The sequence below is a fragment of the Suillus fuscotomentosus genome (assembly GCF_016647785.1).
Source record: "Suillus fuscotomentosus strain FC203 chromosome Unknown F5891scaffold_7, whole genome shotgun sequence".
Classification (NCBI taxonomy): domain Eukaryota; kingdom Fungi; phylum Basidiomycota; class Agaricomycetes; order Boletales; family Suillaceae; genus Suillus; species Suillus fuscotomentosus.
In genome coordinates this window covers 1247789-1262204 of record NW_024539519.1, presented here as the reverse complement: position 1 = coordinate 1262204, position 14416 = coordinate 1247789, and the positions used below count along the sequence as shown (strand labels likewise).

Here is a 14416-nt window from a genome sequence, read left to right as displayed (position 1 = left end):
GTACTGTAATGAAACTAATTGACAGGCCCACCATGGATAATTCTGTATCACTTCCCTCCAATCTCCCTAACACAATTCCCTCAGACTCTGAGTTCAATGCTGCATATGACCGGTGTGTAGCCTTGCAGGCTCGGGCCCCTATCTTGCAGTTGGACCCACCACAAAGCCCATCAATCCTCATATGTGCCCGTATCCTGGGTTATATGTTGATATATGCACCAGGTTGTCACAATATTGCAAAGGACATTAGCAAATGTGTTGATGATAATGAGCTTCTCCACCTTGCCCAACTCACCTATGACTATTTCATTTATTTGTGTGAGTACACCTGTTACCCACTGCATCATGCTTGAATTGACCTTTCAAATTTATAGTCAATGCTGCTAAAAGTCAGACCCATGAATATTCCTTCCTGGACCATACCTCTGGGCCATCATTTGACACTATCAAGGCAGCAATAGCACATATAATGGAGGAGAGTCCAATAGATCAAAGAACAGCAAAAGCACATGTGAGTAGCTCATGTCTCATTCACCCAGTCTGTCTAATTTCAGTCAGGCCCTTGCTCGGGATAATTTTCGTTGTGTTGTTACTGGTGCCATTGATTATGTAGCATATCACAATAACAAACAGCTCACAGCGGAGGCTTTAGCTCAAGAACTCCAGGTCTTCCACACAGAAGCTGTTCATATTTTTCCAGCCTTCACTAACAAAGGTGAGGATAACCTGAAGGTATGTTATTTTTGGCTTTGCAAACATACTCTGCTTAATCCATTCTGCATATAACCAAGCCTGAATATGCAGCAAATGAATGGACCATAGTAAACCATTTTGCAGGCTATGATATCAGCCAAGAACTTGATGGAATTCAGATCCATTGTCTTGAAAATATCTTGACTTTGGCCATACATGTGCAACCATTTTTTGACAGGCTTGCCTTGTGGTTTGAAGAAGTGGTATGTTGCATCATTAAAGCATGACAGAGAATTGATGACTGATTGACACCATTACCAGGACACACACTAGGACACACAACACACATATCAAGTATGTGGAAACCCTGCATCTATATGCTCATTTCCTCCTATTGTGACATTCACAACTAGTGATCCTCTTCACTTGCCTTTACCTAGTCCATACTACCTTGGTATTCATGCAGCATTTTGCAAAGTTGCTAATCTCTCTGGAGCAACAGACTGTATTGGAAATGCTTTTGAGGATATGGAAGAAATATCAACTCTGGCATCTGATGGATCATCTGCAGATACTTTGTACTGTGCTTTGATTTGTGCACTCCTAGCTAAATCAGTATTTTGAAAGTCAGGTGTTTGTCTGTAGATGCTGTTGGTGTTATACACTCAAATAGATCTGCTGCATGAGGCTCTGAGAGGGGCATTGCTCACGAATGTTTGTGACATAACCAGAAGGATCTGGTATAGTGAGTGATGCTGGTCACATATTACAGTGACCTATCTCCATATAATACGAGGGAACGGACATGCATAATATCCTGTATGATATGGGCCAGCGGACCATGGGCCCATGATAAAAATATCCTTGACTATGACAGATGGGCCGGGAGGCAAATTATTCCTAATGGAGGCGGGTGGGCCCATGCAGGGAATATATAGAGTAGATGAGTGGGCCGATGTACATGAATATTAGGTAGACGGGTGGGCCGAGGTAGTTGGATATTATGCAGATGGGTGTATTAAGGTAGATGTGTATGAGATAGATGGGTAGGTACTTGTTATCACATTCACGGGTGGGCCAAGGGTATTATAAAATATTGTATCAGATGGGTGGGCCGAGAGTGGTATAAAATATAGATGGGTGGGCCCATGTGTATCATAATTGTAGACATGATGGAGCTGAGGTAGTTGTACATCAACCAAATCAGAGGAGGTAATAAATCAAAGTTACCAAGTTCCCGGAGCAGCAGGTGATCTCCTGACATGGCCTTTGATGGTGCTCAGATTGTCTTGCCCTATGAGACGCCAAGTTCCGACCACCCAAATTTGGGTCAACCGTACTGACTTCCGAGTTCCGGGACCCGGGAGTCAACAAATGAATATCTGATAACCAGCACACTTCCAATCAGGTAGTATGTCATTGAGCAATGGATCATCCAAGGGGTCCCTTATCAGACTCGGTAGTCAATATAGGCAAATGATAATGAAAACATGAAAGTTGTTATTATGCTATTTTTCAAACCCAAGACCCGAAAATACAGTGGCTCAAAAAAGTGTCCCAATGTTTGTAGCTTTTCATGTAATTGCTATATCATGTGTCGAGACGTGGGAATATGACTAAGCTATAGGGAGATGTCGGAAAGGTCTGCATCTCAGCTTCATTTCGGTTCCCTATACCGTGGGAAACTAATGACATTATGTGAAGATATGAGTATTTTAATTTGATGACTCATTGGGACACTTTTTTGACTTTGAGTTTTACTAATGTAATCTCTATAATTCTAGTACTGTGTGTGACCTCCTTCTGCTCCAATAACTTCTGCCACTCTTCTAAACATATTCTCTATCAATTTTGGGTATTCCTCTTTGGTGATTCCATCATACTCTGCTGTAACACTGTCTCATAGTTGGAATAGCCCCTACAGTGAATCTTGATATGCTACAAGTAATTTCTTGAGTGATTCTCAGGGGTATTCAATATGGTTGATGTCTTGGGTCTATGTTGAACATGATAGAATAGTAATATTATGGTCTTTAAATTATTTGGTAGCCAATCTAGAAGGTTGCTCTATAAGACTTAAGATCTCTTAATCACTATATTCTAATTGGAAAGACTGCTGATGCTAATAAAGTGATTAAATTGATTATTTCCATCATTCCTATGACTATCTCTACTCAAATAGTCAGACAGACTCTCAAGACAGCCCATCTTAAAGCTATAATCAAGAAAAACAGATTCCTCTGTCTCCAACCTATAAAAATAAAAGACAAGATGCTACTTTCAAGTACAAATATCGGACTGCTAATAGCTGAAAGAGGTTTATCTAGTTAGATAAGGTTAAAATCAATAGGATGAAATCATATGGCAAGGAATTTATATTAAAATAGATAAGACAATCATTAAGATAAAGAAAAGTTAAATAAACACCTTAAGTTTCAAGACAAAACTTGATGGTATAGGACTATATGAGATAAAATGGAGTGGGAATCTTCTATGAAGCAAAGGGGAGGATGAATACAGAGTAGTAAATACTCATTTGACAGGAGTGTCTGCTAAGAAGCATGCAGAAGTTATGAGTTAATGAAGAAGATACTGTTTTGTGATAAGACAATGACCCTAAGTATACCTCTAAATAAGCCACCAATAGCTTGCAAACCATGATATTACTATTCTATCATGTTCAACATAGACCCAAGACATCAACCATATTGAATACCCCTGAGAATCACTCAAGAAATTACTTGTAGCATATCAAGATTCACTGTAGGGGCTATTCCAACTATGAGACAGTGTTACAGCAGAGTATGATGGAATCACCAAAGAGGAATACCCAAAATTGATAGAGAATATGTTTAGAAGAGTGGCAGAAGTTATTGGAGCAGAAGGAGGTCACACACAGTACTAGAATTATAGAGATTACATTAGTAAAACTCAAAGTCAAAAAAGTGTCCCAATGAGTCATCAAATTAAAATACTCATATCTTCACATAATGTCATTAGTTTCCCACGGTATAGGGAACCGAAATGAAGCTGAGATGCAGACCTTTCCGACATCTCCCTATAGCTTAGTCATATTCCCACGTCTCGACACATGATATAGCAATTACATGAAAAGCTACAAACATTGGGACACTTTTTTGAGCCACTGTATGTATGCAACATGTCCATTTTTCACTTGTTGCACAAATCATTGAGTTTTGAGTGCTGAAACCTGAAACTCAAAACCCGGCATGCAACATGTTGATTTTTCATTTATATTACACAGATCATCAAGTTCTGAGTGCCAAGGGCCGAAACACAAACCTTGAGACCCGAAAATATGTATGCAACATTTCCATTTTTCACTTGTTGCACAAATCACCAAGTTTCAAGTGCCAAAACCTGAAACTCAAAACCAGGTGTGCAACATGTCCATTGTTCAATTATATTACACAAATCATTGAGTTCCGAGTGCCAAGGGCTGAAACCCGAAACCTGAGACCCGAAAATATCTACACAACATGTCCATTTTTCACTCATTGCACAAATCACCGAGTTTTGAGTGCCAAAACCCAAAACTCAAAACCCGGCATGCAACATGTTGATTTTTCATTTACATTACACAAATCATCAAGTTCCGAGTGCCGAGACTCGGGACCCGAACCCCGAGACCCGAAAATATGTGCGCAACATGTCCATGTTTCACTTGCTGCACAAATCACCAAGTTTTGAGTGCCAAAACCTGAAACTCAAAACCCGGTGTGCAACATGTCCATTTTTCATTTATATTACACAAATCATCAAGTTCCAAGTGCCGAGACCCAGGACCCAAACCCCAAGACCCGAAAATATGTACACAACATGTCCATTTTTCACTCATTGCACAAATCACTGAGCTTTGAGTGCCGAAACCCAAAACTCAAAACCCGGTGTGCAACATGTTGATTTTTCATTTCATTTACATTATACAAATCATCAAGTTCTGAGTGCCGAGACCCGAAAATATGTGTGCAACATGTCCATTTTTTACTTGTTGCACAAATCACTGAGCTTTGAGTGCTGAAACCTGAAACTCAAAACACGGTGTGCAACATGTTGATTTTTCATTTACATTACACAAATCATCGAGTTCTGAGTGCCGAGACCCGAGACCCGAACCCCGAGACCCGAGACCCGAAAATATGTATGCAACATTTCCATTTTTCACTTGTTGCACAAATCACTGAGTTTTGAGTGCCAAAACATGAAACTCAAAACCCGGTGTGCAACATGTTGATTTTTCATTTACATTACACAAATCATCAAGTTCCGAGTGCCGAGACCCGAGACCCGAACCCCGAGACCCGAAAATATGTATGCAACATTTCCATTTTTCACTTGTTGCACAAATCACCGAGTTTTGAGTGCCGAAACCTGAAACTCAAAACACGGTGTGCAACATGTTGATTTTTCATTTACATTACACAAATCATCGAGTTCCGAGTGCCAAGGGCCGAACCCTGAACCCCGAGACCCGAAAATATGTGCGCAACATGTCCATTTTTCACTTGTTGCACAAATCACTGAGTTTTGAGTGCTGAAACCTGAAACTCAAAACCCGGCATGCAACATGTTGATTTTTCATTTACATTACACAAATCATCAAGTTCCGAGTGCTTTGGGTCATGTCCATTTTTCACTCATTGCACAAATCACCAAGTGTTGAGTGTCAAAACCTGAAACCCGGTACTTCAAATGGACATGAATTGTATTTGTATGTATTATCCATTGGTGTAGGGCTCAAATAACTTGGGAATTGTATTTGTCAGTACTCAGTACTCGGTGCTTGGTACTCGGTACTTGGTACTCGGTGATTGGTACTCAGTGATTGGTGATTGGTGGTCAGTGGTCGGTACTCGAGACTCAGGTAGTCAATATGGGCAAATGATAATGAAAAATGACAGTTGTAGTCCATGTCAAGGTGAGTGTCTTGGTAGTCTTTCCTTGTCATTTGGCAAAACATCAGCAATAATGAAAAAATGAAAATTGATATTATGCTTAACTTCCTTACCGAAGGTTGTAGTCCAAGTCTAGGTGAGTGTAGTGGTAGTCTTTTCTTGTCAATTGGTTATCTTGTTACTCATTATGCAGTACTCGGTACATGGTAATTGGTACTCAGTATTTGGTTGTGATACTCGGTATCCAGGAATCAGTAGTCAGCTTAATGAAGGTTGTAGTCCGAGTCTAGGTGAGTTTATTTGTAGTCTTTTCTCATCCATTGGTTACCATGTGACCAAGATATAAGCTAAAGAAATCCAAAACATCAATAATGAAAAATGAAATACATGTGTGCAGTAAGTGAGTCTAAAGATAAAGAATGAATATTAAGAGCGAGACTTGCACATTATGTCGAGATATACAACATAACAAGCCTGTGATGTGATCAGAGACCTGGAATAACACCCATATACATCCATTATAATAGCTTAAAAGCTTAGAAAGATTCATGAAGGATTGATGTAATGATAGGCAAAATGACATATGTGTGGAGAGTGACAATAGACATCTTTTATACGAAGTCACATTTATATATTCAGGCCGAAAATATCATTACAAATAACTTTCATTTTTCATTATTGCCAATGTTTCAGATTTCTTTAGCTTATATCTCAGTCAAATGATAACTGATGGACAAGAAAAGACTACCAATACACTCCCCTAGACTCGGACTACAACCTTCGGTAAGGAAGTTAAGCGTAATAACAACTTTCATTTTTCATTATCATTTGCCTATATTGGCTACCAACCACCAACCACCAACCACCAACTACTGAGTACCGAGCACTGACAAATACAATTCCCAAGTTATTTGAATCCTACACCAATGGATAATACATACAAATATAGAATTCATGTCCATTTGAAGTACCGGGTTTCGGGTTTTGGCACTTGGCACTTGGTAATTTGTGCAATGAGTAGATGGGCATGTGGCATACATGTTTTTGGGCTTCGGGTTTCAGGATTCGGCCCTCAGCACTCAATGATCTGTGTAATGTAAATGAGCCCCTTCAGTGACAAATTCTGTATTATACAGGCCACCCGACCTCCATAATATCCCGTATGAGACGGGCCAGCTGATCATGGGCCCATGTTGTGTATATTCTCGATGATGACGGATGGGCCGGGACACATATTATTTCCGATGGAGACGGGTGGGCCCATGTATGCCAATGATATATATATCCTTAATGTTGACGGATGGGCCGGGGGAATATGATCATTCATGGAGATGGGTGGGCCCATCTGGGTAATATGTAGAGTAGGATATTATAGACAGCTGGGCTGAAGAGAGATGTAAGGCAAATATTGTTATATAGACGGGCGGGCCGACGTGGGTGTATTACATATATGGGTGGGCCGAGGTAGGGAAATATTACATAGACGGGTGGGCTGACGTAGGGTGTATTACATATACAGGTGGGCCGACGTGGAATGTATTACATATACGGGTGGGCCGACGAAAGGGATATCAAATAGACCGGTGGGCCGAGGGTGCTATAAAATATTTATTACATAGACAGGTGGGCCGAGGTGGGGTATAATTATATAGACGGGTGGGCCGATGCAGGATGTATTATATAGACGGGTGGGGCAACATAGGATGTATTACATAGATGGGTTGGCTGACGTGGGGGATAATACATAGATGGGCGGGCCGTCAGGGGTGTATTACATATATGGGTGAGCCTAGATATGTTCCATCAAGACATACAGCTGATGTAGCCACCAGCGAATCAAACACATAGGATACATGTACACTATGAGTGCATATACCTACCATCAACCACCAAATCTAAACCCCTAAGCACAAAAACATGAATCGATCATGTGTGGCATTGACCAATCATCCAGGACTGAAGTGGAAAAACCCCACACCTGAACCCTGGTGTGCAACAAATCCTATTTCTAAGCATGGACACCAGAAGCACAACACTCACAAAAATATATATGTCAAATTTTCAGTGCCAAACCCCAAACTGAGATGTACCAACCCCTGAAACCCGAAACCTGAGACTGCCGGGTCTCAGGTATCGGGTGTCCGGAACTCGGAACTTGGGAGAATTTGGGGAGATCAATACAATTTAATTTACAATCGAGTTGATTGACAACACATTGACTTACCCATGTTTGCAATATATTTTTGTTTAGACATACCGAGTTCCGAGTTCCGGACACCCGATACCCGAGACCCGAGACTGCCGGGTTTCGGGTGTCGGGTGTCCGGAACTCGGAACTTGGGAAAGTTTGGGGAGATCAATACAATTTGATTCACAATCAAGTTGATTGACAAACACATTGACTTAACTATGTTTGCAATATATTTTTGTTTAGACATACCGAGTTCTGAGTTCCGGACCCCCGGACCCCGAAACCTGAGACTGCCGGGTCTCAGGTATCGGGTGTCCGGAACTCGGTATGTCTAAACAAAAATATATTGCAAACATAGTTAAGTCAATGTGTTTGTCAATCAACTTGATTGTGAATCAAATTGTATTGATCTCCCCAAACTTTCCCAAGTTCCAAGTTCCGGACACCCGACACCCGAAACCCGGCAGTCTCGGGTCTCGGGTATCGGGTGTCCGGAACTCGGAACTCAGTATGTCTAAACAAAAATATATTGCAAACATGATTAAGTCAATGTGTTGTCAATTAACTTGATTGTAAATTAAATTGTATTGATCTCCCCAAATTTCCCCCGAGTTCCGAGTTCCGGACACCCGATACCCGAGACTGCCGGGTGTCGGGTGTCGGGTGTCCGGAACTTGGAACTTGGGGAAATTTGGGGAGATCAATACAATTTGAGTCTCGGGTATCAGGTGTCCGGAACTCGGAACTCGGGGGAAATTTGGGGAGATCAATACAATTTGATTCATAATTGAGTTGATTGACAAACACATTGACTTACCCATGTTTGAAATATATTTTTGTTTACACATACTGAGTTCTGAGTTCTGGACCCCCCAACCCCAAAACCCGAGACCCAGCAGTCCACAATTCTGGGGTTCAGGGGTTGGCAAAATGTGTATGAATATATGAAAGGTTGAATGAAACATTTTTGAAAGATGTCTCATATCAAATGTTAAGTCCCGAGTTTCAAATTTCGGGTTTCAAGACTCCAGGTTTCGGGACTCGGCACTCCCGAAATCCGGAAGTTGAAACTCGGGATTTGACATTTGATATGAGACATCTTTCAAAAATGTTTCATTCAACCTTTCATATATTCATACACATTTTACCAACCCCTGAACCCCAGAATTGTGGACTGCCGGGTCTCGGGTTTCAGGGTTCGGAGGTCCGGAACCCGGAACTCGGAACTCAGTATGTGTAAACAAAAATATATTTCAAACATGGGTAAGTCAATGTGTTTGCCAATCAACTCAATTGTAAATCAAATTTTATTGATCTCCCCAAATCTCCCCAAGTTCCGAGTGCCGGGACCCCCGAACCCCGAACCCCGAGACTGCCGGGTCTCGGTGTTCAGGGGTCCGGAACTCGGAACTCGGTATGTAGAACAAAAATATATTTTAAACATGGGTAAATCAAAGTTCAGGGGTCCGGAACTCGGAACTCGGTATGTAGAACAAAAATATATTTTAAACATGGGTAAATCAAATTTTATTGATCTCCCCAAATTTCCCGAGTTCCGAGTTCCGGGACCCCCGAACCCTGAGACCTGGCAGTCCACAATTTCGGGGTTCAGGGGTTGGTAAAATGTGCATGGATATATGAAAGGTTGATTGAAACATTTCTGAAAGATGTCTCATATCAAATGTCAAGTCCCGAGTTTTGATTTCCGGGTTTCAGGACTCCGGGTTTCAGGACTCCGGGCTTCGGGACTCAGCACTCTTGAAACCCGGAAATCGAAACTTGGGACTTGACATTTGATATGAGACATCTTTTAAAATGTTTAAACCAACCCTTCATATATCCATACACATTTTACCAACCCCCGAACTCCGAAATTGTGGACTGCTGGGTTTCGGGGGTCCGGGGTCCCGGAACTCGGAACTCAGAATTTGGTATGTAAGACAACAAAAATATCTTTCAGGGTTCAGGGGTTAGTGAAATGTTTATAGATATACGTAGATTAATTCAAACATGTCTGAAAAATTTCGTTCATCTCAAATGTCAAATCCTGAGTTCCGGACTTCGGGACTCAGCACCCGGCAGTCAGGGTTGGGGGTTCAGCACTGAAAATTTGACATTCGGGTGTTCAGGTTTTGGGTGATATCTAAATCAACAACTTCGAGTTCTGCCAAAGCGTGAAACTTGAAACCCAGTGTGCAACATGTTGATTTTTCATTTATATCACACAAATCATCGAGTTCCGAGTGCTGAGGGCTGAGACCCAAAGCCTGAGACCTGAAAATATGTACACAACATGTCCATTTTTCACTCACTGCACAAATCACCGAGTTTTGAGTGCCAAAGCGTGAAACTTGAAACCCAGTGTGCAACATGTCCATTTTTCATGTACATTACACAATTCATTGAGTTCTGAGTGCCGAGGGCTGAAACCCGAACCCCGAGACCTGAAAATATGTATGCAACATTTCCATTTTTCGATTGTTGCACAAATCACCGAGTTTCAAGTGCTGAAACCCGAAACTCGAAACCCAGTGTGCAACATGTTCATTGTTCATTTACATTACACAGATCATTGAGTGCCAAGGGCAGAATCCTAAAACCCGAAGCCCAAAAACATGTATGCCACATGCCCATCTACTCATTGCACAAATCACCAAGTGTCGAGTGCCGAAACCCGAAACCCGGTACTTCAAATCAGTAGTCAGGTACTTGGTACTTGGTTCTGATACTTGGTACCCGAGAATCAGTAGTCAGGTACTTGGTACTTGGTTCTAATTCTCGGTACCTGGGAATCAATAGTTGGGTACTCCAGCCAATAGTCCCGAGTCCCGAGTACTGATATTTGGTATTCAGTAGTCAGGTTTGGAACTTGGGTCTTGGTTTGGTTATCATTTGACTGAGATATTGCTAGGCAATATTGGCACTCGGAGCTCAAATACTGACTATCAACTATCAAGTGTCGGGACTTGGTAATCGGTAGTTGAGACTTGGTGCTTAAATGGATATTGCATATATACATAAAAATACAAAATATGTTCCTATGTGTTCATTTCTAGGTGAACAGACTTTGGAATTATATCTCAATCATCTATTCAACAATAGAAACAATGTATCAGGAGCTCAGGACCATAGGGTAATCCTTTATTGTATAGTGTACCTCCCCCTCTTCTGGTGGTTCACCCGCTGGGGGTTTTCCCTGTAAAGCTGGACCTCAAGGACTGTAGGGAGTCTATTCCTGAGCATATTCGGAGTAGATATATCATATAACCAGCCCAGGACACACAGGATCCTTCTCCAGGAACAAAGCATAGACAATTGCACTTGTGACATTTTTTCACAATTTTCAGTATCTTGCCCTTGCATCCATGATCCAACCTTTTAATATATAATGAGCATAGCTTATATTCTTGCTTCTTATGACCAAGATCAGCTCACAATAGGCTGGAGTTTGTGAGCTAGTGTGCATACTTGCCATTTTGCCTGATAAGGGGCCCATGCCTTCAAAACATTGAATCTTCATAATCAGAAACCTGGGGTACATTTCAAATATCTTAAGTATCATAGACATAAATTTACAGACAAATCAACCAAGAATTGAGTACTGAGGAAGTGAAATGGGTAAGAAATTGAGTGTGGGAAACTTCAAAGACCCAAAGCATCGAAAATGGTTAGTTGAGCAGTGGTAGGACTTTAATGCTGGGTCAACTCATATTTTCACTATATCCCTTCTACCCACCCCCTACCCTCAGGGCAGTAGGCAGTATGGGTTCCTTGGGTAGTTTACAATCTATCCTACATATTTGTAATGATATTTTTGGCCTGAATCATATATAAATGTGACTTTATATAAAAGATGTCTACTGTCACTCTCCACACATCATTTTGCCTATCATTACATCAATCCTTCATGAATATTTCTAAGCTTTTAAGCTATTATAATGGATGTATATGGGTGTTATTCCAGGTCTCTGATCACATCACAGGCTTGTCATGTTGGATATCTCGACATAATGTGCAAGTCTCGCTATTAATATTCATTCTTTATCTTTAGACTCACTTACTGCACACATGTATTTCATTTGTCATTATTGATGTTTTGGATTTCTTTAGCTTATATCTTGGTCACATGGTAACCAATGGACGAGAAAAGACTACAAATAAACTCACCTAGACTCGGACTACAACCTTCATTAAGCTGACTACTGATTCCTGGATACCGAGTATCAAAACCAAATACTGAGTACCAATTACCATGTACCAAGTACTGCGTAATGAGTAACAAGATAACCAATTGACAAGAAAAGACTACCACTACACTCACCTGGACTTGGACTACAACCTTTGGTAAGGAGTTAAGCATAATAACAACTTTCATTTTTTCATTATTGCTGATGTTTTGCTGAATGACAAGGAAAGACTACCAAATCACTCACCTTGACATGGACTACAACTGTCATTTTTCATTATCATTTGCCTATATTGACTACCGAGTCTCGAGTACCAACCACTGACCACCAATCACCGAGTGCCGAGTACCGAGTACCGATAGGGAATAGTGTGGGTGAACCCTGGGGTATGAGTAGCACTACCCCCACCCATACCCCATGATATACCCACACCCACCTTGTGGGTGTGGGTTTTTTGGTGGGTATCAGGGAGAAACTACCGAGTCTTGAGTACCAACCACTGACCACCAATCACCGAGTGCCGAGGACCGAGTACCAAGTACCGAGTCCCGAGTCCCGAGTCCCGAGTCCCGAGTCCCGAGTCCCGAGTCCCGAGTCCCGAGTCCCGAGTCCCGAGTCCCGAGTCCCGAGTCCCAAGTCCCGAGTCCCGAGTCCCAAATCCCGAATCCCGAGTCCCAAATCCCGAATCCCGAGTCCCGAGTCCCGAATCCTGAGTCCCGAGTCCCAAATCCCGAGTCCCAAATCCCGAATCCCGAGTCCCGAGTCCCGAATCCTGAGTCCCGAGTCCCAAGTCTCAAGTCTCGAGTCCCGAGTCTCGAGTCCCAAGTCCCGAGTATAGCGACAGAGATAAAAACGACCGTCACTGTCCTTCTCTCTGCACGCCTTTGAAATAAAGTATCAGTACAGACTCATGTCTATAGTCATGGGAAATAGTTGCACATGTGTAACGGTGTATAAGCCATCATACCGATAGCCAACGAGGGGCGCAAATTTAGAAACAAATTTCGAGCTCCGGACGACGCGCACGGGCTTGCCTGTGAAATGAGACTGCTGTTGTACTGTCATTTCCCGCCTTTAAGTTCATCGGGGATAGAACTCACAAGAAGTGCTTGATTTCCCCAACCCGTCCATTCCTGGTCAGAAACCTGCGGGCCTGGATTTTTCTTGGGGAAATCAATGGATGGTCATGCTATAGAAGGAAGAAAAACTCTTACAGGCCAACCGTTATTATGGAGGCCACCCCCTGACGGTACTATGTCGGCATACAATCTTGTAGCACATATTATAAATGCACACCTGAACCTACGTAGAGACTATATACATAGGTCAGACTATCGATCAAATTCGAAAATATGCGCCGCGGTGCTTACATCGTGTCGCCAAAGTCCTTGTCATCATCGTACTCACCCGAAACGACGATTGAGCAAGCGCCTAACATCTTACTACCCTGTATTCCAGCCTGAGGATGGCGGTGTATGCCAGCATCATAACAATCTTTGCTGCAAACACATAGACAGATGGGATAAGTGATATTGACAAACGAAGATTCAGAATACACACCGTGACATCCACGTGGCACCAACAGGTACTCCAGGAATCGCTCCAAAGCGCCGCCTGTAAAGAAAGTGTGTGAGTAGTATGATTAAGGGGAAATTTCTGGGAAGCATCACTGACAACATTCTGGCACGTCTGGCCCTGGCCTTCTTGGACATTTTGGGGGCGATTTTTTTTGGACGTTCCTGTATCTCCTCCTCCCCTTCGCTTGCAATTACTTCTGGATCTTCTTCCGTCATGTTGACCACTTTACCGGCGGTTTTTTCTCGATATTCTATCTCCTCATCCCCTTTGCTGGCGATTACTACTTCTGGATCTTCCACCATTTCCTTGTCCTTTTCGCTGGCGATTTCGTCCTGATGTTCCTCTATCTCCTCGCCTAATCTATAGTGGTCGTTTTTGACGCCGACTTGAATTTGTTTTATAAGGGTCAGGTAGTCCATTATGTCGTCGGTGACTGTCAAGATGATGGAGACAATCACACGAGGCCAACACGAGGCTCATATACATAGAATGCTGCTGCATGATGCGTCGGAGTTTCGAAAGATGTGATCATCGAAAGGTCAAACTTCGGTGGAGCCGCCCCTTCTAAGAAAGATTCGATTCCACCGGCGACTAGATAAGACAAGGTAGCAACTGCTGACGGAACTAGACCTCCGGACTGGACAGTGGAGAATGATACTAGATGGCTTCATGACATGTCGGAAGTGCAGTTGATAGTAGTCATTGGCAGCCGATATCGACTCGCATCCGCTGCCACGGAAAGAGGTAGGCTGTATTATGGTGTCTGCCGAATTGCGAAGGCTTGAAAAAAAGGGGTCTGGTCCCAATTTGGCTGCTGTGTGGCATCGCTTGCTCAAGCCGAGCTCAAGCGT

General features: G+C 42.4%; 2 protein-coding genes across 2 annotated transcripts; one reads left to right on the top strand and one right to left on the bottom strand.

The window, feature by feature from the left end:
- Window positions 1-522: 522 nt before the first annotated feature.
- On the top strand, window positions 523-1317 carry F5891DRAFT_943818 (uncharacterized protein; the record flags this gene model as incomplete). The annotated part of the gene is made up of 3 exons (XM_041374505.1): window positions 523-732; window positions 792-953; window positions 1027-1317. The coding sequence occupies 3 exons, from the start codon at window positions 523-525 to the stop codon at window positions 1315-1317; spliced, it is 663 nt and encodes a 220-aa protein (XP_041231147.1).
- Window positions 1318-12813: 11496 nt separating this feature from the next.
- F5891DRAFT_695207 (PUA-like domain-containing protein) lies at window positions 12814-14314 on the bottom strand. The gene is made up of 7 exons (XM_041372832.1): window positions 13662-14314; window positions 13548-13601; window positions 13358-13486; window positions 13284-13300; window positions 13202-13230; window positions 13088-13150; window positions 12814-13037 (listed from the first exon to the last, which is right to left on the bottom strand). Exons 1-7 carry the CDS (start codon window positions 13982-13984, stop codon window positions 12885-12887), a joined length of 768 nt encoding a protein of 255 aa, XP_041231146.1. The 5' UTR covers window positions 13985-14314; the 3' UTR covers window positions 12814-12884.
- Window positions 14315-14416: the final 102 nt, after the last annotated feature.